General features: G+C 43.9%; 1 protein-coding gene across 5 annotated transcripts in view; it reads right to left on the reverse strand.

The window, feature by feature from the left end:
- RREB1 (ras responsive element binding protein 1) overlaps nt 1-26,007 on the reverse strand; it is a 122,318-nt gene that overhangs the window by 3,753 nt on the left and 92,558 nt on the right. For 4 of the 5 annotated variants that reach the window (XM_039549048.1, XM_039549049.1, XM_039549051.1 and 1 more), the window contains 3 exons: nt 20,418-20,607; nt 16,102-18,841; nt 2,116-2,859 (listed from right to left, as the gene is read on the reverse strand). In XM_039549048.1, the coding sequence (XP_039404982.1) occupies nt 2,116-2,859; nt 16,102-18,841; nt 20,418-20,607 (3,674 nt within the window). The remainder of the gene's footprint in view (nt 1-2,115; nt 2,860-16,101; nt 18,842-20,417; nt 20,608-26,007) is intronic. The other variant, XM_039549052.1, reaches the window with a different exon arrangement.

Consider the following 26,007-nt stretch of genomic DNA (forward strand, 5'->3'; position numbering starts at 1 on the left):
GAATTACAACAGAGAGTCAGCTGTGAGGTCACACAAGTGCCTCCCTCTTGTTTCAAGCAGTGTAGAACACTTTGCGCTTTGGAAATTCAGCACCTACATCAAATATCACATTTATGCAGATTTTTTGCCTCTGTACTAGCACACTAGCTGATGGAGTGCAAGCAGGAATACAGGTAAATGCCTATGGCACAAATGGAGTATCAAACCTAAGTGTCTTGAGATAGCTACAAGCTTGGCAAAGCCCTGCACTAAGCAGGGAGGAAGACCTTAAGCACCAGGTGCTCACTAGCATCCTGTCTAATTTAGTCAGCAACTTTTCCGGAAAAAGTTTACAGTGGATCTCTGGAACTCAAAAGCCTTTATGAAACCAGCCTACCATGTGGGCTCCCTGCTGCACGTCAGCCCCAGACACATGTGGAGAGAGATGTCTGTTTCCTAAGCAGAACTCACTGGAAAACAGTGACCACGGCCCCACAGACAAAATTCTCCCAAAATACTAACCACGCACAGTGCCCCAAGGTCCTGTCTGCCCTGAAGAACCAAAGGTCCCACACCCAACCTGTCCTCCCTTTCCAACTGTGCCTCTTAAAGATTCTTCAGTGCTGCAATTCCATCGAGACACCATCTTGTGCCAATGAGCATCAGAATGAGACGTGTGTCTCATTCAGTGTGTCCCAAATGTTCCTCTTCTGAGTAAATAAATCCCAAAACCTTACAGGTATCTTTTAAAAACCTCACACATTAATACTGAAGTATAAGCAATGTGCAAGAATTTCCCAATATAGTTGAACAAGTGGGAAGGACACAAGGAGAAGTCAACCCACAGCATTTGTACAAAATTCTTAGCTGAAAATACATTGATCTGACAGTGGGGGTAGGTCATTAGTTACATTAATTAAATTTGAAGAAAGTACTGTGCCAGGTTCCTATTCCACACCTATTCTATGTTAAAACATCCTTCAGTGTCAAGTAAGAAAGAGAAACAAACAGGAAAAAAACATACTGACAAAGCCCACATAACCCAGCATGCAATGAAAACAATTAAAACAGAGAGTATGGGTACATCCATGGGCACACACTGGCGGTAAAGCTCAGTACTTTAGGTATCAGCATTTTCCCAAAGCTTCTGCACTTGTATGAAAATAGGCACATGAATGAGACCCGTCCCCTGTTTCACTTGTGGAACTAGAGCCAGAAGAAAACAGGTCAGTTTTGCACTCAACAGGTGAGTATTTATGATTTAGAAGGGTTGAAGTCTAGTTCAGGCATTATTCTTACGTTAGTTTGCTAAACATTTCTGTCAATTACAGCACAAATATTTGGTTAATGGCAAAGATCTTGTCTTCAGTAGAGAGCACCTTCAAAAGACACAAAATATCAAAATGCACAGGTTTTCCCACATCAGAGCAGCTTGCAGGCAGGTGAAATATATAATTAGTAAGGATGAAGGATTAATTCACCTTTGAGCTGGTTCACGGCTTCATCTCATTTGCAAGGCACTGCTGCCATCTGCCTATCACACAAAGCAATCCCACTGCCCAGTCAAGTCACTGGGCAAGTGTTTCACTACCTGTGTTCCACCTTCCCTGCCCAAGTGCCCACTGTATCTCTGCCTTCCACCCAAGCAGAAGGTCCCACATATCACCAGCACGTTACCCATATCAGGCTCAGATCATCAGACAAAACCAGACTCTTTCTCTCTCTCTCTCTCTCTTTAAATGTTCACTTGGAGGTGAAGCCTCATCATACGCTAACAGGTTTCTCCACTGCTGGTCAAAATATTGGGAAGAGGTAAAGCCACACGCACAGTAAGAAGGGAATCAGAAGCTGCCCAAGGATCTCCACACTTGCCCTTGCTTCTGAACTCTGCAAGCAATCATGGGGAAAAACAGTTTGGGAGCTGAAAATAAGGCAGTAGTTGCAACTCCTGCTCCCTCCATAGGCTTTGTGTGCAGCATGGGGGACTGGGGCAGAGAAGACACCTTGCAGATACCTTTAGGACTAAAAGCAGTGTCTCCAACCTCAAGTGCCAGCAGCAATGGTGCACCTCCAGAGCACACACCTCAGTCTGGTGGGACACCTCATGGTCTGCTCTGCCCTCAAGCCTCCTCTTACCTGTATGAGACCGCATATGTCGCGTCAGATCTTGCAGAGACCAGAAACGCTTGTTGCACACAGTACAGACTTTCTTTCTTTTGTCTGCTTTTGCAGTACTCTTAGCCCCATCAGTCTTTGGTTTGTCATCACTGCTCTTCTCAGTGGACTTTCTCTCTGTGCCTTCCCCCTCAGAGACGCTTTCGCTCTCTTCATTCTCCTTTCCTGTTGCCTCAAAGTCCACAGGAGACTCCACTACCTTCAAGTCCAACGGAGACTCTTCCTGCTCAAGACCAGAGTCCTGCATCGAGGGAGCTCCTGCATCATCCTGAATGCTTTTGCTTTCATCCTCACTGCTCCTTTCATCCTTTCTGTCCTCACGAATGTGGGCCTTTTTGTGACGGCTAAGAGTGCCAGCAAACTTGAAGGTTTTGCCACAAATGTCACAGGCATGTTTCCTTTCAGTCTGAGAACTGCTGCCTGCGCTCTGGTCACTCTCTGCCAGCTTGAAGTCCATTAATTTGCTGGCAAAATTGAGGTCAAGACTTTTGTTACTTACAGAATCTTCCTCAGGGCCCTCTTCATATCCATCCACTTTTTCTTCAGCATCCTCTTCTGACAGAAGGGAGTCAGCCTTCTGCTCCTCCTTGGGGCCGCGCTCACTCTCTGGTAGCTCTGTCATTTCCTCTGACTGCTCCTTCTCTCCGTAGGTCAGGTTCAAGACTTGGTTTCCTGCAGCTAGTGTCTCTGCATCAGCCTGGCTCTCTGCAAGGAAGCACAGAGAAACTTTCAGTGGGATGCTCTCTGATAATTCCCAACTACCAGCAGCGAGCCTGCACACAGACCCAGGATGCTTCTGATCAAGCATCCCAACATCTGTTTCTCTTGCCTGTGACCTAGGCTAGTAACTTACAGCTGAAAAGAGATATCAAAACACCACAGAACCCAATTAACAAGATGATACAAAATCTTTCACAAAATGCTTTCTTTTCCAAAGGAGACTCACAATCTCAGCAGCTTCTTGAAATAATTTTTAATATAATCACATTTAGCTAGAGAACACAACATGCTGAGACACCAAAGAAGAGCTGAGGTCACTATCACAAATAGACCATTCCAGAGACACATGGATGTATTACTAATAAACTATGTCAGTGTATGTGTATATACTAAGTGTATGAAACATATGAACATAGATTGAAATAATATACACCCCACATATTTACCAAATGAACTTTTGTGTAGCAGGAAATGCTTTTCAAAGGAAATGTAAAGGCCTCATGCAACCAACTGGTACAATTAAATGTGAATGGTTAGTGCAGACATAAATACAGAAGTTGGCGTAAAAAGCTGGGTATACACCATAGAAGTGGAAGATGTGGATGTTCATCCACACCTGAGTCTCTGAAATGCCACTTGGAATCAAAACAGAAAGCCAAGAGGCAGTAACAGGCTTTGCTGTTTCACAGTTACCCCACACGAAGGCAAAAATGACCTAAGCTGTGGTACTTAATGGTGTCCTCTGCTTACTTACCTGTCTGCAGCATTAATGTTGCTGAAGATGTAACATATATCCAAAAAACTAAAACAGATAAGGTGCTTAAGGAGAACAGAAGGCTGGAGCTGTACCCCTTCCAAGCTCTACACAAATATTGTGTTTTAAATAGGAAATAAGCTGGACTGGCTCTGGAGGCCAAAGCTGCCGCTGATGCATGCATGTAACTGCATCCCCAGTGCCACTTCCCACAAATTGTTCCAGGACATGAACTTCACAGGCTGTGCTTTCTGAAAGCTGAAACTTTCCTTTAAGTCCTCTACCCCACCTCCTTCTTACTGACAGCAGGCAGCACAGGGAGCCCACAACCTACCCTGCATTTCAACACTCATCTGGCAAGCCCAATAGCTGCTGAGTAACTACAGGGATTTAGAAACTCTAGGAGAGCAGTGCAAGTTCTCTGACACAGTACAACATGTGCTTGTCTCCGAACTGCCTAGATTTCCTATTGCAGGCGTTTTTTCCTAAGCAAGGAGTAAAAACAGAAGATAAGAAGATGGTTCTCAGGCACTTACTAGTTTGAATGTACTCTTGCAACATGACTTACACTGACCCCATCTCCTCTCACTGGTGGTAATAAATGGCCATTAAACAAATGTCAAAGTGTAGCAGTGTTTCTGGTGATAGTGAACCATCACTTAATAGTGTGCAATTCTTAATATGCTTTTTCTTGGGGGAGTCAAACAGAGAAGTGACCTATCACAAAAAATAATCTCACCTTTTAATCAAAACAGATCTGTTTACATAGACAGTGGATTACACAAAGTTCACTGCTCATCTAATTATCTGCCTGTTAAAACACACGAGCAAGCCCTGATCTGTGTGTAAGGCTACAGAATGTGAGGATGGGGATCTCTGAAAGCAGATGTAGGCTGCCCTGTCTCATCCCCTGTGAGGTCAGGAAATGCTCCCCTGACAGGATGTGTGTTTGGCCAAAGAAAGGCTGCCAGCACAGCGCAGAGGGGGCTCATTAGGGAGAGGGGCAGGAAACCACATGAGCTCTGTTAGGATGGAGATGAGTGAAGAGCATGAGGAAACCAAGATGGGAGAAAGCTATTCTTAATAGTACCCAGAGAGATGTTCTGTAACTCTTTATTGACCAAACAGAAAACAGTGGATACAGAGGGAGTTTTTTTCCTGGTTTTTCAACGTGAAACATCAGAAGCAAAGTGAGTGAGGAGAATATCCGTAAGTGGCACTCAAGGTAAGAGCAAGCCAAAACCAGTATGTCTTAAAACTCTCAAAACAGAAGTCCCAACTTTGACATTCAACATCATGCATGATTTTCCCATTTTTCCTTAACTTTTTCTTCTTCTTCTGCTTCTAGTATTTTCAAAAATAGATTATTTTTCTTAGAGTATACTCATTCTTCAGTGAATTTTACTTGAACTCTATCTCCTTCTTTCCTCTCCTCTGTGTCCTGGGCCTCTTCCCAGCTGTTATTCTGTTCCTGCATGCCTGGCCTGCAACTACATTTTCCTGTGCACAAGAGACAACACTTCAAGGGATAGGTGGTCCACGGCTAAGTGATATATTGGCACAGGCAAACAGATGAGGTCGACATCAAGAAAAACAAACTCTTAAGTTTAAAAAGTGTGCCTTCACAAAGTGCAAAGCCCACTCCAGACCCTGGGAACACGAATGTACACAGGCCTTCTCTTCTGAAGCTTTTCTGGGCCTGGCCCCCCTGAAGGAACACATTCAAAACTCACATAGTGACGTGGCCAGTGACATGCTGACACGTGTATGTGCTTGGGGGAGTGCTCTTCCTCCTCACCTGCACAAACCAGACCTGCCCTCTTCCTGGTTGAGAAGGGAGTTTCACAGGCCCCTCAGGAAACTTCATGCATGTACTGCACATAAAACAGCAGTTCCTGACTAGCTGAGCTGCTCTGTGGTTATCCCTAAGCTGTGCACTTGGTTCTGCAGCTAGTGAAAAAGTGAGCTGCTTTGTCCAAATCCTGGTTATTTGGGGACGGGTGAGAATCAGCCCAGTTCTGCTTCTGATGAACTGAAATAGCAGTAGGGGAGCTGAGAAGGTGTGTGGTAAACAAAATAGTCATGAGGGACTTCTTCTGCAGTGCAAGGAATGGCTGCAAGGGTAGTCTTGCACTGGGCAGCTGCTTCATGCACGCCAGCAGAGGTTAGGCCTGGCCTGCACTACTGTTTTCTTCCTGCTTACATGGCCATTGCAGCAACAGAAACCCTGCTGGCCACACAGCTCCAGCAGGCTTGTATCTTAAACAAGGAGGAGGATTTTGAATGAGCCTTCAAATCTGGGCAAACATCCCTCCAACGAGACTGAGCTCCTCTCAGATGGGTAATTCCCATCTCCAGAATTTGGCTGATTTATGTTGCAGAGCAGTCACTTGATTCCAGGCAGTGAAAGAAACAGGATGCATGGGAAAGGCCTGCTGTTTCTTTTGCCCCTTTCCCATCTTTCACTTGCTAAGGCTGTAAAATGCTTTCCAGTCCATTTGTTATCCCACAGAATTTACACTTGGTGAATCAAGAGGACAAGAGTGGAGAAACCCACTTGTAAAGGCTCCCACCCACTGCCACTTCTTCAGCAACCATGGGAGCAGAATATGTTACCCTGTCATGTTCAACCAGAGTTTGTGTCACTCCCCCAAAATGAAGAGAAGATGAGGCTATTTCAAGATCTCAATTCTGACACCAGAGTCAAAAAAGATGTGCAGAATAAAGGAGAAAGAGGAGAAGAGCAGGGAGGTAAGAACACTGGGAAGAAGGCAACACAAAACAACCACTGGTAACTCAGCTGCTGCCTCATCAGCTCCTGGGAAAAAAAGAACTTCTCATGAGATGTATTCATAAGCTAAACCTCAAGGACTCCATCTGAGAATCCAAAAACTTTTCTGTTTGCATGAAAGAAACCACTATACAGATGTAGCTGAAATCATTTTTCCTTCGAACTGTGGAAAGAAAAGACTGTTTTGCTGAAACCTATCTACAAATCAAGTGGCAGTCTTTGGTCAGCCCTGTCAGAAGAATCCACTTCGTCTTTTATTGGGGTCAAGAAAGATGAGGGAACTGCTTTCCTACACGTGCAAACCAAATTACAAAAAGGGACACCAAATGTGAAAAATTTCAGATAAAAGAGCAGATACTGATCCAGGTGGGGAGCTTGCTGGCTTAATTCTTTTTTTCCAGTGGTTTTCTTTTTTCCTGGAACTATGGTGAAATACAGAGTAGAGCTTGAGATGTTATGAAGTTATTAGACAAAACAGGATGCAATGAAAAACATTTTGTTGGTAAAGCAAGTGTTTATTGACAAAGACTCCTCACATCCCAAGAGAAGTGTTAGAAAACCCATCACATATATAATCCTCGAAACTGGAGCAAAGAGAGCACTGGAAATGGTGTCGTACAAGCAGTTGGCATTATCAGTCAGATGAGCTGATGATTTACTATTTTCCCTACATTAACTGAAATAACCCTATCTTGTTTTATATTTTACAGTCAAGGCAGCCACCGCTAGGTGGCAGCAGTTGTAGTAAATTTGGGATTTTTTGGACCCACACACAGTGCTCCTTCTACTTCCATCCATGAACTGGAGAACATCTTTTAAACCTGCAGAGTCAACTTAAAAATTTTGGGTGTTATCTTCGTCCATTTTTATTGTAAATATTCTAAATACTAAAATTCAGCCACCTTCATTACATCAACTGCTAACACTCAAGTTAAATATTTAATCAGCCCACAGTTGAGAGAGCATTGGCTGTATCTCCATGCCTTGTGAAATGAAAATATTCAAGCTAGAAAAGGACTATTTACAGTAAATGGAACTGAATGTATCTGGGGAAAAAGAAAAAAACAATGCTGGGAAAAAAACACTTTTTGTCTTTAACACACAGTATGATTCCCCAGTATCTTCAACAGAGCAGCTAAAGTCACGAAGAAAAGTTTTCAGGACTAGATCTGACTGCACCTACCATGGGGGAACCTGCATTGAAGAGAGTGGGGGGGAAAACCCACACTTTGAGCTCATGGTGAAGCACAACAGAAATGCAGTGTGATGTAGAGCTGACAATACAACCAGCAGGCTATACAACATCTCTTCAGTATCTTCATACAACAGCTCTAGCACTCAGGCCATCCCCCAACAGCAAGTAACTCTTGCTTTACCCTGAGCTGTGGCTCTAGAGCAGCTGTTAAACTTTGCCTGACACTGAAAACACAATTTCAAGCCCTTTGTCCTCCAAGAAATACCCACAAATGTAGTTCAGAGGTACACAGAGATATAACAAGTTTGGAAAAAGTCCCCCACTATACCCAGGGCTCACATGACTTCTGGAGGGATCACAGTGTGGCAGATATCTAGAGCAAAGATGAATTCTGCTAAATGCTAATCAGAAAATTCACTGTTGAATATACTCACTTTGTAAATATTTTCCTAGGTAGCACAGAACAGTTGTGTTCAACCCTCTCACATCAGGGGCAAATCTCTTTATGAACGGGATCTTTCCTTAGTGAGTTCTTTATTATGTAAGAGATAATCCCTTACCCCATTCCTATCCCACATCTCTGTCAACTGTATTTTGTTGCTAGAAGGGAGCATTCAGACAGCCCTAAGGAGACAAAGGCAGGGCTGCTTTAACATGATGAAAGCGGGCAATTCATTAAGCTGCTCCACATTTTCCTCATACGCCTCTGCCGGGACAGCTCTCCCTCGGTCTGACTGCTGTGAGCTGGGTGAAATGCGCTCAGTTTGCTTCAGGCACTTTAGACCATTCCCTTCCTCTCCATGCAGCAAGGATATGAGCAAGCCCCATCACTTACACAGCCTCCTCATCTCTGAAGCCTATTCAAAACCACCATCCTGTTTTTGTTTTGGTTTAAAACAAGACCAAAAGAAACCCTCTGTAAACTTGTTCCCAGTGACACTTTATTGAACTGCACTTCCTGTCTTACACCTCATCCTAAAGCTTTGCTTCATTTATGGCTGACCAAACACCATCCAAGCATCTCCCTTCATTCCCTTTTCTTCTGGCATCCAGTGAAATCCAGATGAGTACTCAGTTCCAAGGATGGCCCTCAAAAGGACTCTGCATGTGAGCCCAAGCATGCTGCTTTATCCACCTTTTAAAGCCAGCACCCAAAAAACCCACCCCATTTTAAACTTAGCCACAGTTTCAAATCCTTAATTTACTTCCATGGATTTGGAAATCCCTTTTTCTTGGATAGTGGAGGGAGACCACAAGTCCAAAGCTGCTGAATGATTCTGAACCGTGATTAACCACTGCTTGGTGAAGCCAGTTATGAACGCTAAGCTGGGCTATGAAGTGCACATGGTAACTGTAACTGTGTGCACTATCGGATCTGGGCTCCCTCCTTCCTGCCTAAAGCTGCTATTTGAAGGCACGAAGCACTGACAGCAAATCCAATTTCAACAGCATCTATCCCACTGCCTCCCAGAAGATGCTGCCAGCTCCACACCTCAGCTGCACCAATGCGCTCCTTTAGGGTTGTACCGCCAGCCAGATCCGGGAACTGATCTCATGACTGCCAGTCCCTCCCCTTGCCCTTTTAATTTTTTTGGGCAGCTGGGTCAGCTACAGCTGCAGGGATGAACAGTTGGGAACAGGTCGAGCCAGTACTGCCAATAAGTGCTTTGTGTTATCCAACCATGGCCCAAGGCCCTGTCTGCCAGGGGCAGGTCGAACCACTCTGATCAGCCCGGCGCCAGCTGCTGAGAACAACATCTACCTTGCACCCAAGTCCTACCCACCCTACGTGCTGCACCAGCGCTTGTCTGAGTGCCTTTACAGATGTTTGCCTCCTCACCCCACCTGAGGTGAGCTGTTCTAGGACCCCTCTGACTACAAAAAAGTCTTCAATTGACTCAAGTAGGACATTTCAGTTTTATTCTGCCGTGTAAATGGTCAGAAGTGAGCACTTGCAGAGCCCCTTCTGCAGACTTTTGTTCTCAGAGGGGATCATGTCATAACACGAGTCTTCCTCTCTCACGCTGTAGCCATCTGTTGTCTGCATAGGCAGGATGGGCTCACGTGACACCGAGGATACCGAGCTACAGCCCTCTGAAGTTACAGACTGCTAACGTGGTAACGAGGCAACTTAGTCTCCTCATGATAGGCAAGATCAAACCATGTTGTAACAGGTCCCCAGCATGGCAGATTGCAATGCCAGACTAGTACTGAGACCTGTTCTACCACATCTGAATCACTGCAAGGCAACCTGCTGTATTAAAAGAAGCAGAAAGGATGAGAGAGGCTGGCAAGACAGCAGACTTTCCCAAACAAACTGGTGCAGGGAGATGTAAGAGGAAAATCCTGTGCACACTCTGTGCAATCTGATCAGCAGCTACCCTGAGGTTGAGAGTAATAACTCATTTGTAATTTTAACCACCCTGATGCACAGAGCCAACTTCTTGCTGCTTTTAGGTTTGTTACTTCAACAAACCTCCCATGGAACCAACTCAAAGTGACACAAAGTGACGCTGTCTGTACTGGAGGTGTGAATAACTTAACAGCAACAGCTCCCTTGTGCAAGCAGTTTTCAGGCAAGGGACATGTACCACCATCTGCTGAGCTTCCTTCTTGCACCCATCCCATTTGGTCAGCACAGTAAACCCTGAGTGACTGTGCTCACCCTTGGTTTTGTGTCAGCTCCTCCTTTCTGGCAAAATGCCACTCACTTGCCTACAACAAAGCCTTGCACGATCTGACAGCCAATCTCTTTTGCTATTGTCAAGACAGAGGGGGCAGTATGATGGCAGGTGGGCCTCAATGCAGATTAACGCACGGTAAAACAATCTAAACCGTGCCTATGTGATGCTGAGTATAGTACTGGCACGTACATTCAGGCAGGAGGACCCAAAGCCATCGCTGATGTCTCCCCAGGATCACTGCCCTGGCCTGCAGCAGCAGTCAAATTAAAACCAGACTGCATCAGCAGGTTCAGAGAACAACTGGAAGGACCTGCAGACAGCAGCTCCAGAAACAGGTTGTAGAGCGAGCAGGCAGGGATGTGCCCTCAAACCCACAACCCTAATGAAGCACTTGTGGATGCTGACAGAACTTTAAGAACAGGCCAGAGGAAGTGGCTGCGTCCACATGCTCACACTAAAGAGCACATCCTACTGCTACCACTGGAGACAGGAGTACCACTGCTCCAACGTGGGAGGGCACTTCTCACAGCCTTATGCTTTGCTTGTCTGCAGCGTTCAGCCCAACCAAATACAACTTGGCCTTGGTGCTCTGAACAGCTGTGAAAAACTGTGTGTGCCACTGTGAGATCCAACATCCTCTTCCTTAGGCAGAGGGATAAGCACACTTTTCCTCACTGGCAACTCCAGGTTTGTGCAAATTCTGCTAGATTTGGTAGAAATGACACCACGTTTTTGACAGGGCAAGGGCTTCTGGCCTGACACAGGATAAAATGTATGAATACCGTCTTTGTGTGTAATAAGAAACTTCCTTGGTTTTCTTCCTTTTCCTCTGTTACTGCTTGGTGACCAACCACAATATCCTGACAGCAAGCTCCTCAACAGCAGGCTCTCTCTGGTAATGCCTATCACCTATGTGAATTGGACACAATTCCCATCAAAGCCACAGGGCATCTCTCCACTGACTTCAGTGGAATCAAGGCCCATATGCTGAATAAGCAATAAATCATCTTCCCTTAGGAGAAAGCTTTTCATGTCTGTAATTCATTTAAATGACTAGAACAGGGAAGGGACGGAACACAAGAAAAGTTGAAAGAAAAGCCAGGATCATGCAGTGCAATGAGGAAAGCTATCCTGCAAGACATGTTTGTGATGAAGAAAGAGATTGAGAGGATAGTTACTTGTAAAAGGAGATCAGCTCCTGTCACACCTTCTACCTCACACCCAAAACCTCTGAAAACACACATACACACCACCCACCCTCTGCCACAGCCAGCAGCCTCTTTGATACAACACTGTGGGTATCTCTCTCACTTTCATCTTCTTAAAGTTGGTTCTGTTCTAGTTAACATCTCAACCCGTACCAGGGATTCCCCACATCTCACAGACATCTCAGGAGCTGCTTCTTTCTCTTAATTTTCTTCCAGTGTCAACACAACTTTTTAGATGCATCATGGTACTGCTTTTTTGTAGGCTTTCAAGTCACTCTTTCCTCTTAGATGCCTGCTAATTCAACCATAAATTTATGGCTACAAATATCACCATTTTTTGCACTTCTACCTGGCTTCATTCACAATGCAAATACAGAACTTCAAAGTCCAGCAGAAATCTTTTTGCTTCATGATAGCCCAATTCCTTTCCACATTTCTTTTCAAGCACGCAATGACAGGATTAGCTGAGCATTAATTACTTGAAACTCAACCTGCATCTCAGGTCACAATTTTCTCATATTTTCAGCATTTAAAATGTTTGTATCAATCAAGTATTTGTCATACAGACCAATACTTGCAACAGATAAAATATTCTTCCTTCCACACAGATGTCCCAGCTGGAGGTCTCAAAACCTAAAGAAAAATTCCACTTACTGTGCAAACTCCAATCCTCCCACCCCGAGTTGCAATGCTTTCCAAAAATGTCACCTTTAAAGGCACAAAACCAGAACATTCAAAAAAGCAGTTTCCTCTGCCTTCTGTATTTGTCCCTTAAAGGCAACTGCTCTTCGGATAAAATACACTTACTCACTGGAAGGTAACTTAAAAAGTCAATGTGATTTGATTTTTTCATTAAATTTTTCCATATGAATAGTCATGGCCTGTATTAAAATACATCTGTGCCTAAATATTGACTGTACATTTTGGTTAACAGCACAGCAGGACTAGCCTAGTCTGGACATTTCATAGTAGCCAGTCATTTGAAGGGTGTCTTTTTCAGTATAAAGAGTCATCTGAATAATCACAACATGTAAGATCAGTCCTTAAGGTATCTCCTGCCACTGCTGTCCTGCAGAAACACATTATTCACCCTGGTAACTACAAATGTTGCAAAGTAAAGACGTTGACAATATCACGTAAAAGGAAAGAATAAAAATGCCTCCAAGTTCTTTTTTTTATGAGACTTGTGACTTCCATCCAACAGAAGACATTCAGGTTCATGGGCTAGGTGTAACAGTATTCTATTTATTTATTCCTTTATTTTGTTTATAGATATTTCTTTGTATGGTTTGTTCCTGTTGTAGCAGCAAAACAAAACCAAACCAAACCAAAAAACCTCCCCTGCCATTAAATCTCAGTTTTCAGAAAATTTAATCTTGGGCTGAGTAAGACCTGCCAGTATCCCTCTGAAAATATTCAAGTGATTCTTTGCAAACAAACATATTAGGTTATCTGTAACAAACTAGTGGTTAAAAAAGATCATCATTGTAATTTTATATTGAACCTAGCCTGATCCGCATCCTATAAAGGAGCAAAATCAACTGCGTCACCTGCGGGGCACATCTTAGTCACTGTTCTGAGAAATTAAAAAGTCAAGAGCAGGAGGGAAGAGCAAAGAAAAAAGGCAAACTGAGTTGAACACAGAAAAGTAAATTATACAATAAAGACATCAAGAGAAAAAGTGTTAAAAGCCAGTGTTCGAGCATGTTCAAACAAAACACAGCTACTGTGTTAGGCACTGTATAAAACCAAGCTATGCCAAATTCCCAGTGTCCCCCCAGAGCTCACCATTAAAATAAAAACCACTGAGGAAGGTGTATGCTTCTTCAGGGAAATGCTTTTGAATAAAAAAACCAAACACACAGTGGTGCTGAGGCAAGGATAAGCAGGGTAAAAGGTCCCACAGGAGATACCTCTGGTTGCGTAAGGGATGTGGGTTACTGGTAGCATGTGCATTTTTGCACTTTCACAAAAGGGAAATATGATCTTGACACCACATGGAAGGCAGCCTCTGTGTTGAGATTTTATTGAACATGAAAGACACACTTGCAAAAATCTTTTTATGTCTGTATGAATACAGCAGTTCAAAACTCATAATATACAGATAACACCTAAATGCTCAAAATTATGTAACTTTTTCTCATCCTAACTTGGACCACTTACATGAATTATCTCAATAACAACTTCTCTACAAATGGACATAGAAGAGCTAGTTGCTGCTTTTTAGCTCAAACAACTGCTTTGGGGTTTTTCTGATAGCAGTGTTACATAGTCAGCTTGCCTGCTGTGATTGCCTATGGATCACATATCCAACCACTTGCAGTTTGGAAGCAGACCACCAGGACTCTCATCTATCCCATTCACGTCAGCCTGTTAGTCCTTTCTCTACCCAGGTCAGGGAGCAGCCATCAAGCACAAACAATAATAAAGTTCCCCTTTTCTCTTTACAATAAGATTAGTGAACAGATTTTTTTCTTAACTCCTTTTACAAAACAGAGCTAACAAGTCACTGCCTGTGCAATAGGTGGGGACAGGAACGCTGCGCTGCACTACAACACCGCCGATTTCTCCACAAGAAAACCAATGTGCAACGTGCCCATCCAGAAGAGAAAGCCAACAAACTGCTGCATCTACCACAGAGCTGCCACACTCCTTGCATGCCACCAGCACCTGACATCGACCACAAAAACACAGGGCTTGCTCCACCTGGATGCATCCTCAGGCCTGCTTTGGCACCCCCTCCCTTGGCCTAAATTTCCTCCACCTTCCCAGCTTACCTCTCCCGTCTCCCCTCCAGCAGGCCTCATCGATACTGCTGCCACAGGGGAGCCCCTGGAAAACTCCCAGTTTAGAATGAGAAGACTCTTGCTATCTGAAGGCAGATGCCCCAAGGCCAGCCAAAACTTGCTGTGGGGTGGTCTACCAGCAACAAGTCTCTCTCAACACTGAGACAATGACTAGAAAAGAGCTCAGTATTATCACTGCCAGAGCACACCAACTGGAATCTATTGCCAACTGATGCAGTATCACCAAAAATCCTGTATCTGTGGCAATTGCAGCACAGGCTTTCTAAAAGGACAGTGTCTCCTTCCAAGCCTGGTGGTCATAAGGGAGACAAGTTTTACCAGTATAATTCATGGCTGAGTGCATTTTCCTGTCTTCATTAAGGGTTTACACCAGTGCTGCTACCTTGGAAGCCTGCCATCAATAAGCAGGTCAAACCTCTTCGTCTGGGAAAAGCCTCTCCATTGTTTTCTGTCTCATGAACAGTTCTTCAGTAACTATATTTTTTGTTTGGAGACCAGGGTGTTGGAAAACAATTGAGATACGAGTAAAGAGCTCTCCTTCACCACAAAGTAAACTGTATGCTTAATAAGCTGAAATAATTTGGTCTCTGTGGACCATAAAACAATAGCCTCACTGTTGCACTCACACCTTGCAAGTTATGTCCTCGCATCACCCAAATTAAACTGTAATAGGGACTGCTCCACAGCTCAAATTCCCTTTAAACCTCTTAGCTAACCTCTTTTACCTCTTCAGGTTTCCCTCTTTAGCACAGACATGAATCAATTGTTTCAGGAAACCTCATTTTCTTGAAAAAAAAAACCCAAAAACCCCGAAACTTTTGTAAGGCTATACTCAAATCCCCTATGTTTCTTATAAAAAATCCCTAATTTTTATTCTTTATGTCAGGAGTTGAAATGCATAATGAAGTAAATAGTATCAACAACTGTGACTGACTTAAAAGGGTGCAACAGCAAGTAGAGCTTTGTCCTCTCCCTCTAGAGCAGGATGAGAATCTACTAATTACTTTATTACAGTGTGGGTGGAAGAATGAGTGAACTTCAAATCAGCACAGAATTCAATGCAGTATTTCCTTTATAGTGAAGAATGAAAAATAACCCCAGACCTAGAATAAATCTCCCTACCCAGTTTCTCCTTTTGTTTACACCAGGTCTGAGGTTAGTTATACAGCGGTACAAGGCTAGAGATTCCATACACATCTCCACATCTTAGGGCATGTGCCCACCTTTAGTTGTCTATCTGTGAGCAGAAACTTTCCCTAGAGGCAAGCTATTACATAATGCTCAGGATGAGCAGTTTCTCGCATCCTTCTTTGATCTGTCAAATAAAAGCCACCGCAAGAAAATAAAAATGCTAAGCACTATATTATTTTATTTTCCTGCCACAGTTCTACACTTACTGTCTCTCATTGTTAGAGATCTCTTTATCATTACCGATGCAGCCAAAAACAGCCATCAGAGGCAGACAAACAAACCATGTAAGGCATGATGAAATATTCAACACACATGTTCCCCTTCAAGACAAGACAGTAATAACAGAACAACTGAAACCTGAGTCTCTTTCCAGCAACACTAAGTTATGCCACTGAAGTCAAATGAGTATTAACAGTTTTATCTGCCCCCTCATACTCAAAGACACAGAGATTATTCCATTTCTGAAAAATCTACCACCACCACTATGCAGCAAAAGCTAAGCGATTAGCAAAATAATAATGAAGAATACAAATCAGACGTCAGAAAAAGGAAGATTCTCAGGGGCTACAACCTACTGTGAGCACAGAGCACTCTTACCTGTGTGAGTGAGCATGTGCCGCTGCAGGGCATGTGCCCATGGAAAGACTTGAGGACAGTAAGGACAGGTGATATTTTGCAGGCAGTCTGAGTACACATTCTTCTTCCCTCTCAGCAGCTTATCCTTGGCAGTTTCCTTCTCATCCTCACTTGTTCCATTTCTGCCACTTTCTTCCTTGAAATTGTCAGTGGACTGCAGAAATGGGCTAAATTTGTTAGTGTCTGTGGTAGCCAGCATCTTCTCTATGCTGGCAAATTCCCCACTTGACTCCAGATCCACACTACTGCTAAGTTTAGGCTTATTTTTCGTTCCTTTCTTTCTACCTCTTTTCTTAGTCAACCCAGCATCAGGAACGGGAGACTGCTCTGGATCACAAGCCTGAGACAGGTCACTGGGCAGGCTGGAGTCTCTCTGAACGGTGGCCACGATTGTCACTTTAGCTTTGGCATTCCCTGATTTATCACACCCAGTGGAGCTGCTCATTGCCTTGGGACTGGCATCTGCAGCCTCTGTTTTCAGCAAAGTGGGAGCAGAAGACACAGATGAAATGATCTGTGCGATGGAAGCCAATGGTGGCAGCTCTTTAGTTACTGAAGGCTTTGGCAAGAGAGGTGGTGGTGGTGGTTTAGGCCTCAGGGGTCTCAGCAAGGCAGAATTGCCAGGGAGAGCCGGGGAAATGATCGGGACAGTCAAATGCAACGAACCTTTCAGTGGCTGGGGATGTCTGACACCCCGATTTGTCTCTGAGTTCCCACTGGCACCAAAAACCAAAGGACACTGCAGACAGTTATAGGCCTTATCACTGTTCCCAGACGCAGCCAACTCTTGATTCCTGGCTTCACAGGGGGCATCATCTTTATCCTTCTTCAGGATTTTGGGGATGGACAGGTCGATAGGCTCCATGGAACAGTCGTAAAGGGACAGAGATGAGCCGAACAGGTTCTCCTGCTTCACTTGCACAGCACTCAGGCTTTTGCTCTTCTGAGAGAAATCCAATGGCTCATCAAAATCCATGGGGAAGTTGCCCACAGGTTCACGTTTGATGGAAATGTGAGATGATGTTCCCAGCAAGAAGCCGTTTTGTGGCTCCAGGAAAGGTGTCATGGGCTTGTGGTCCATGTAAGTGCTGTCCTCCAATAATGAAGGGTCTGTCTGGCTTTCCTGGGCATTGCAGTCCACCATTAAGATGTAATTCTCAATCTCCTTTTCTTGCACATGCAAGTGCTGCTTGAGGATGTGGTGAATGCAATTCCTCTTGGCTGAAAAGGCCGTGCCACACTCCTTGCACTCGAATGGCTTCTTCTTCTGGCAGCCGCTGTGTGTCCTCATGTGAATGCGGAGGGCTCGGTAGTGCTTCAGATCCTCTCCACACAGCTTGCACACCGTGTCTGGGGAGCAGAAGGCATCCACCATCTCTGCAGCATTGCTGGTGACATATTCAATGTTCTTCTCGATATCCTTCCTGGTCGTTTTGAGGTGCTTCTTTCGCAGGTGCCTCTCACAATTGGCTTTCACTGTGAATGGGTAGTGGCAGATTTTACAGATGTAAGGCCTCTCCCCGCTGTGCGTCCGCAGGTGCCGGATCAGCGCTGCCTTGTCAGCTGCGATGTAGTCACAGATGTTGCACTGATATGGGGAAATACCTAAGTGAGAACGGATGTGAGCTCTCAGGACACCAGAGAAGGCAAACACCTGGTCACAGAAACGGCAGGGGTACAAAACTTTCCTCATGGTTGGGGTCTTCTTGTTCGCTGCCCCTGCGATGATGGCTTTGAGGTCTCCCTCTGTGACTTCTTGCTTGATCTTCGCTTCCATACTCAGAGGCAGGAGAGCTTCAATGATGCTGTCCTGCTCCAGCTGGGTCTTCATCTCATGCTGAGTTAAAGGCTCTACTTTGGGTTGGAGGAGCAACTGCGAGGAAGGACTTGATTTGGCTCCTGGTTGGGGGAGATGAGAGTTGGAGGCAGACTCCACCGAGTTCTTGATCAGCCTCAGAGGGGGAGGTGGGAGACTTGGGCTGATGCAGCCGGGGGAGGCTTGCTGGGCACTGATAAGAGGAGGAGGTGTAGAGGTTGCGACAACTGTTCGGGGCGTTACCAAAGGCTTTGGCTTCAGTGGTGGCATATGCTTGAAAATTGACTGCACAGGAACAGAAGGTGCCTTAGAAAGTGGAGGAAGACTGATTTGAGGAGGAGCAGAAGAAGCCATCTTCAAGATCTGCTGAATGTCTGCTAGCTCAATGGCAGACTCATTGGAGATGGGTTTCACCACAATACTGCTGTCAGGCTGGATAATAAAACCCTTCTGGAAAGGCTGCAGCGAGAGAAGCTTTATGCTTTCTTTTGTAGGGGGAAGGACTGAAAATGACCCTCCCATGGAGGCAGCTTCCAGAGGAGAGAGGCTGAGCAGACTGGTGCTGCCGGGTTCCTGAGGTAGGTTACTCTTCAGTGCTCTGAGCCGCATTTCTTGGACCTCATCTTGTATATTGTCCTCCTGCTTGACAGGCTTGATGTCTTTGGTGTACTGTAGGCCCAAGGATGCCATGAAGGCTTTCTGGTCTGGGTTCTCACTGGGTGGGGTCATGGACTGTGGCTTGTGCTTGTCTTTTCCCTGATCTACCACATGAGTTTCTGTGTGCAGTTTGAGTGCCGAAAGCATGGGGAATGCCTTGTTACACATCTCGCAAATAAATCGATGGAAGTCACTGATGCACCTTCGCAAATTTGTTTCACACCAGACCTGCAAGACATGCAAAAATATTTAGAGTAGGAATCTCAAACTGGAAAGGCATCAAATGCTGCTGCAAAACAAAAACATTTCACTCTCTCTTCCACTAAGTTAAGGGGTTTAGAGCAGCCACCACCTACCTAGCATGGAGATATTCCTGCTCCATAGCCTTTGGTCTCCAAATGGGTATATCTGAATTAAGGGCTGATTCTCCAAAAGTTCCCCTCTATAAAGGTAAACTCCTTCAGAAGGCTGTTCAGACTCTCAAATTCTCTTCCATCCTAAACTTCCCTATCAGAAACTTCTCTTGTGTCACTGACAGGACAGGAACCTCAGTACACTACACAGCAAGGAAGCTGGGCAGTAGACTATCTCGTTTAGCTCTATTACAAAGAAGCCAGAAGGAGAGCAACAAAAGGGAAAAAAAAAAAAAAAAGCATCCAAGAAGGCAAAACAATATAAACCAACCAAAATAAAATCCTCCAAAAGCAGATCAGTGAAACTCAGAGACTAAAGCAGAGTGGTTTTGGTTAGGGAAGTCTGATTACATTTATTCTCCCAAGAAAAATACTAGTAGAGGGCTGGCAAGATCTTTATAGGCTCTAAATACTTCGTAAGTCTTCTCTCTCAGTGAAAGCAAAATTATTACAAAAGGAAAATACCAACATTCAAATCCCTTAATAACTTTAAATGTCTGTCATTAATTACAAAAGAAATAAACTTTATTTAAGAAGTGCTTTCTTTTGATTTTTTAAGTTTTATACCAAAACTTTTAACAGACTGACAGAATGACCTACATGCTCCCCTGGACCAGCAGCAAATATCAAATCTACCACCTTGCAGTCAGAAGAGTTGGAAATCAATGCTTTAATCCCAGAAGAGTAAGAAAAGTGCAGAAACCAAGCATGGTCCTGGTGGATTGTGCTGTTAATTTTTTTTTAATAGAAATGCAGCTTCATCCAGACCCAAACTAATTAAGGCAGGCAAGGTTTGACAGAGGGACAAATCATACCACCCAACAGAAAGCTTTACAGCTCTCAGAAAAATATTTACAGACTACCTCCCTGACTTTCCCCAGTCACTGTACCTCAAAGGTGCAAAACCCTCAAACCTTACATGAGGAACACTGTGGAGTGTTTTGTGAGGAAATCACTGAAGATGTCACTGTTTAGTTAGTAAGGCAACTGCTCAAAGTTTTTTGTAATAAAAACTTTCACACCCTAACTACATCCTTGTTAGAGTAAACTAAAATAAATAATGTCTTCCTAACCATGTGTACTCCCTATTGATTTCAGACGTAGGATTTTTTGGGTAGACTCAAAGGGGCAAGACCAAAGTCTTCCTTTAAAATCTTTTTATGCATCTTTATACTGATAGTTATCCACTGGAATGGTGAAAAAAAAACCCCAGTGCCAATATTCTTTAGATTTAAAAAGAAAAAGTAAAAGCATAAAGTGTTCGAAGCCTACACAAACAGTGGTGATGTGCTTTCCACAAAATATTCTACACGCAGGACAAATCTTTGGATGAGTTCATCAGATAAGCACTGTAGCACCTCATACCTTAGGCTATGAAGAACAGAGAGTACCTGAGAAATGCGGGGGAACTTCCTACAGGAGAAGTCTGTGAATCCCAAGTCATGGAAGCCTGCTGGAATCGAAGGGTTGTTCTGAATGAAAGGCTTCCCCATGGGATCTCTGGGAAGCTGCTTGTGGATAACTGCATTATGGCGCAGTAAGCCCCGATGAGTTCGAAAGGTAATACAACAGATGTCACACCTGGAAAGGAAAGGAAGAAAACAGAAATCACTTACTGACTGCTGCAAGCTTAAGAACTAGCATTCTGCTTGCACTGGGACATCCTCTTTCCTCTCATCCTATGATACCAAGAACCTGCTAAATGCAAAACAAAGCCACAGTGCATTAAAACCTATCACCACAAAAGGCCATTTCGGTCACAGTCACTTTCTACCAGTTTCTGGCTAGTAAGTCCACTGGAAGTTTAAAGAATATGAGAACTGACAATCTCACATGGGCAGATGGTAGAACGGCAGCTGAGACCACAGCCTTGCGAAAACCTTTTCAGTGTCCAACCAAAAATATTTCAATGGCATTACACCATTTCATTTTTACTGAAAAGTACTATTAAAATAAATAACATTTTCTAAAAAAACAGTGACATGGAGAGGCTAAATCTCACCTAAGCAGCAAACAAATGTAAAAATAGCACCTTTTATAACCACTGCTTAAAACATACTAGTGCACACCACTGAAATACCTGTGCGTGAATCTTCCTCACACTGCCTTTCCATAAACTGTCACTGATTTTTCAAAGCTGTTATGAGGGACAGACTGTTTTAAAAGGAAAACAAGTGCTCCTTAAAGGGGAGAAAGGTTCAGAGGAGGAAGACCTCAAACAGGTTCAACACTTACGACACTTTTACACCCCCTTCACAGTCAGGTAGCCCTGAAGGAAAATGCAGAAGCACCGTCTTTTCCTACCCACACTTTATTGCTGTGATTTCTTGTTCCTAAGTTCTCAAATCCCAAATCCAGCTAAACAAGGGCTTCTCACATAAAACATGGCATTAAACAATCAAAGCTATGCTGCAGGCAGTAAGGGCTATGCAGCAACATTTGGCCAATACGTCCACGAAGCCTATTGCCTTTTAAATATTTGGAATGTGAGCTCTGCAGCGTGACAGGTCACGTCCACTCTGCATTCAGTAAGTGACACACAGTTTCACCCAACCTCAATTTCCTTGTGGTCAAGGTCCAGCTCCCAACCAAATCGTGGGTTCCCCAGAAGCAAAAAACACCAGTGGATATGAGGCAGTCAGATTTTGTCAGCAAGAATATTATAAGCACTAGGAGTTTTTCACATCTGCCCCTGGCCTTAGTTCTCCCCATACTGTCTTTGCTCTCTACATCAAGGAGTAGTACATGTGCCTACTCATTAAAAAAACATCCTGCAATTAGAAATTACTTCTGACAAAATCCTGAAACCACCCCCTCCCTGTCCTGTCCCTAACAAACTCCCATTGTTGTTCATTTTATCACTACATAAACTCCCACAGCCATTTTTTTATTCCCTGAAAATGAAGAGATAACCAAATCAACCACAAAGCAACTGGACTCACAGTCCCTGAGTGGTGAAAGAAGTAAGTGTGAAGTGTATATAACACGGCCATTGTTATCGCAGTACCCAGAAAGCCTGCACATAAATATTATGCGCTGAAGGTTTAATCTGTTTTAACTCTCCTGTCAATTCACTTGCATCCTACCTTTATAATTATTGCTGACACAGTTCCTGCATTCCATTAAATACTGAACCAATGCCATTTACAAAGCTAATGTTTACTTAAAGAGGTATGCCAAATGTGACAACAGTCTTGGGGCGGGGGGTGGGTGGCCAACACATAGTACTTCTCCAGCATCAGGATCTACAGCTCTCCTCCAGCTCACCTGGCAGCACCTATTCTGTGATGCAAAGCTTTCATCTTCAGTGAAAACAAAAACACAACCACCAAAACCACTGGGGGACAGAGAGCATTAAAAAGTTATGAGACAAACTTGCAGGCTACTGAAATAAATTGTTTTTAGAGGTGATGAAAATGCCTTGCATGAAAACAAGCAGCGCTCCTGACATGTTCCTCCTGGTATGTCAATATACAAACAAGGAGGGCTCAGAAACAATTCTCCTGCACCACTGGAAGCATTGCAGGCTGTTCTGCAAAGGGACACAGACCGCCACCTCGGCGCATCCTGAAGCACCTCTGCGGTCCCAATGTGCCTTCCCTGGGGCCAGGAACCCAGCGCAGCAGCTGTATCCCCTTGTGTGTCAGAGGGCAGGCACAGCTACCAGTGATGGCACCACAGAGTAACTGGGAGCACTGGCTCCCGCCACTGTATCCCCAAGATCTGGGCTGAGCAGGAACCAGTGCTCCTTGTCAAGCAGCCAGATATCCCCCACAACAGGGAGGTGTGCCTTGTTCATCCTGCACTCCCCCTCACCTCCCTCTTGCAACATGCTGATTTTCAGCACTGCTTGATTTAGGGCTCCCACAAAAGCTGCACTTGAGAGTTAATCTTTCAGAGCAAACACCCACGTGAAAGTCCTTCACAGTACACCTGTATCAACTGCTAGCCTCAGGAGTAAAACTTTGCAATTCGAAAATGGTGCATTCCATGCAAAGGGAACTGCCTCCTCTCCCCCAAACAAAAAGTAACATATCTTATAAAAAGAATATAAGCTTTCTCTCTTTTATTAACCATATTTATTTTTCTCTTTCTTCCTTAGTCTTCTTGTATTCTCCTTGCTGCGAGCAAAGAAGCAGCAAACAAAAAGAGAAATTGGGAGAAAGATTAAGCTCTTTTTCCATTAGGTCAGAAAGAAGCACCTGGCTGAAAAAAGAAACATCCAGATAAATCATGCCTGTCATCTCAAGTTGCAGGCTCTTCAGGGCATATAAATGCACCGCACCCTGCCTCAGCACCTTGCCCTGGTGGCACAGCTTACAGAACCCCATGGGAGCTGGAGCATGGGAAGGAGCTGTGGATGCCCTGCCTTTCTCTGTGGTCCAGGCATGAACCCCTAGCACCTCCAAGAAAAGCTTACAGGTACTACGTGTCAAAACCTAACTAGTTAAGGCAAGCATCACGCTGCATTGACTAAGGCTTGTGTTAATTTAAAATGGAGTAAGCTGCCATGCCTAACAGTGCTTTAACTGGAAGCGTTAGGTTTTTTTAAGGAAGTCTAACTATTAATTTCTCTGTTTTGTCATCATTACTCTTTTCCATCTTTGGGTAGTGTCACTGCCTACAGTATTTTTAAATCTAGACCGCAGTCTAAGAAGAACAAGAGAAAGGAATCCTAGGTGATACGAACGTGTTTTCATCTTGTTTAAACTGCTTTAAAAAAAAAAAAATTAGTAACTGTGGAAAGTCTGAAAAGTCCAGCATATCAAATAAAGCATCTGAAACATATGGTAATAGTTTGCTCATGATGAACTTTAAAAACACAAAACAAAACACCAGAAAAGCCTGCCTCTCCTTAAAATTTCACAAGTCTGCTCATGTGCAGTTCCAAGTCAAACATGGATGACACAGCTGCAGAGAACACTGATGGAACAGCTTCTGAGGTTGTTAGCAGAACGGGCCGAGCAATGGCTCAACACCTGTGCAGAGATAAAAGCACTCCACTTGCAAGGTAATTTTCCAGATGTATCTAATAAAAGCTGCTGTGTTATCATGTGACTGCTGGTCTTGGCCACAGTCTTCCATTTTTTTATAAATATGATTCCAGAGTAGGGAGAAAAAAGCTGCTCAGTTCCAAGCACAGAGGTTCGGAAACAAAGTGTTTCCAGGAGCTAAGGCCTCTTTAAAATTACTTTAATTCTCAATTGCCTTTATGTTTTGGAGTTGCTCATATTTGTAACAATGCAAATGTAATACCAGGGCTCTGGCTTGCTGGCAGAGGTGTAAAAAACAAGCAAGTAAGGAAACAGAACTCCTAAAACACAAAAGCAGAACCAAAATGTAACAATGGAATCACCAGGCTGCCCTTGGTGCTCAGGCCATGTATCACACCAGGCAGGTCTGATAAATTATTACTACACCAGTGCAGCTTTTTCTTTTTTTTTTCTTTTTTAAATGCAGACAAGGTCTCTGTGTAAAAACACACCATTAAAAAGCTTTCTCCTAAAATAAGTTAGTATTCTTGAAATCGGTAATGCTAATTAGTATATAAAAGCATTTTAACAGGCTTTAAGAAATAGTCAGTGCTTTGCAAAGCTTGTTCAAAGGGGCAAGGCAGGATTTGCTACACTTTTGGTAAGTGGCACCTTCTGCAAGAAAAGTTTACATAAGCTGTGCCTGTTGCCTTGCACTACACTCTCCTCTGAGACAACTCCAATTTGTCAGCAGAGGAAATAGGTTTTCTTGTTAAGAAATGGAAAGACATTTTAGAAAGGAAATGCAGAGCTGAATTTTAAGCAAAATTAATCAGTCTTGATTTTGATTAAGAGTAGTGCAGACAAATATTCAATCCTTCTAGACTTTATATTTCAGTAGTCAAGATGCAAATGCCAAATATTTGTATATATCATTATGTTACCAAGAAATTAAACAAACACTATGCTCTGCATTACCTGAGACTGTTGGTGGGAAAGTGACATTTACCATTATTCTACTTGCACTTCTGAAACCACACGGACTAAAAATCTGTTTTCACCCATGCAGCTCAGTACTACAAAGTTGCCCATATTGTGGATGTTAACAAATAAAACCAGTGTTAATTTCTAGGCCTTATCTAAAATAAAAAAGCTTTGTACCACTTTGTTCCTTTCGTGTCTGTGTTCTTTAGCAACTTCCACAAACAGAAGCAAGGAAAACAAAAAAAGAATGAAACATATCCTGAGACAGAAGTCATTAATACACAATGAAGTTATGAAGTTGACTAATGCCTCCCACTGAAATCCCCAGCCGGTACCATGTGTTTTCTACCTCTGTTGTTATTCTCCTTTCTCTCTCACATTATTTGCAAAATTCATGTGGCTCTCATGAGCAAAGAAATTCCTATGCTGACCTAAAAATAATACAACTGAGTAGAAGAGAAAGATGGGTGATTCCCTGATGATGACTCATTGTCCACACCGGCAGTGGGAGCAGGCTTCCAGCCTCCACACTGGCAATGTCCAGCTGCAGGGGAACCTGACAAGGACGGAGAGATGGAGAAAGGAAAGTTTTAACACAAGGGCTGTCGCCACCTATGAAAGAAAAGCCATCAGGTTACATACATACTCCCCTTCAGGAAAGGATTCCTTTGCTTCTCTTTCACTTCTGGGGCAAGGCAAAGTGAGAGAGATGAGAAAGAGCCAACTGGTTTCTGCTCCTGTGCAACCCCACCCAGGTCCAAATACTCATCTCCTTTTGGATAAAAAAACCAAAAAACAACCCTTCCTGGCCTCCACACCCAGGGCCCTAGGAAATAACATCCAACAGTCACACTAATCTCTCCCATTTGCTGCAGATGAGTGATGGAAAAGCAGCAGTGCTGTGAACCCCGCTCCTGCCTCCCTCCCAGGAATCCCTGTAGGCCCTCCTGCTGCCCTGCAATGCCCATTCCTGCCTCCCTCCCTGGCAGCATCACAGCGTGTCTGACCCCGAAGGACCGGCTGC

This window comes from Corvus cornix, chromosome 2, assembly GCF_000738735.6.
Source record: "Corvus cornix cornix isolate S_Up_H32 chromosome 2, ASM73873v5, whole genome shotgun sequence".
Lineage (NCBI taxonomy): Eukaryota > Metazoa > Chordata > Aves > Passeriformes > Corvidae > Corvus > Corvus cornix.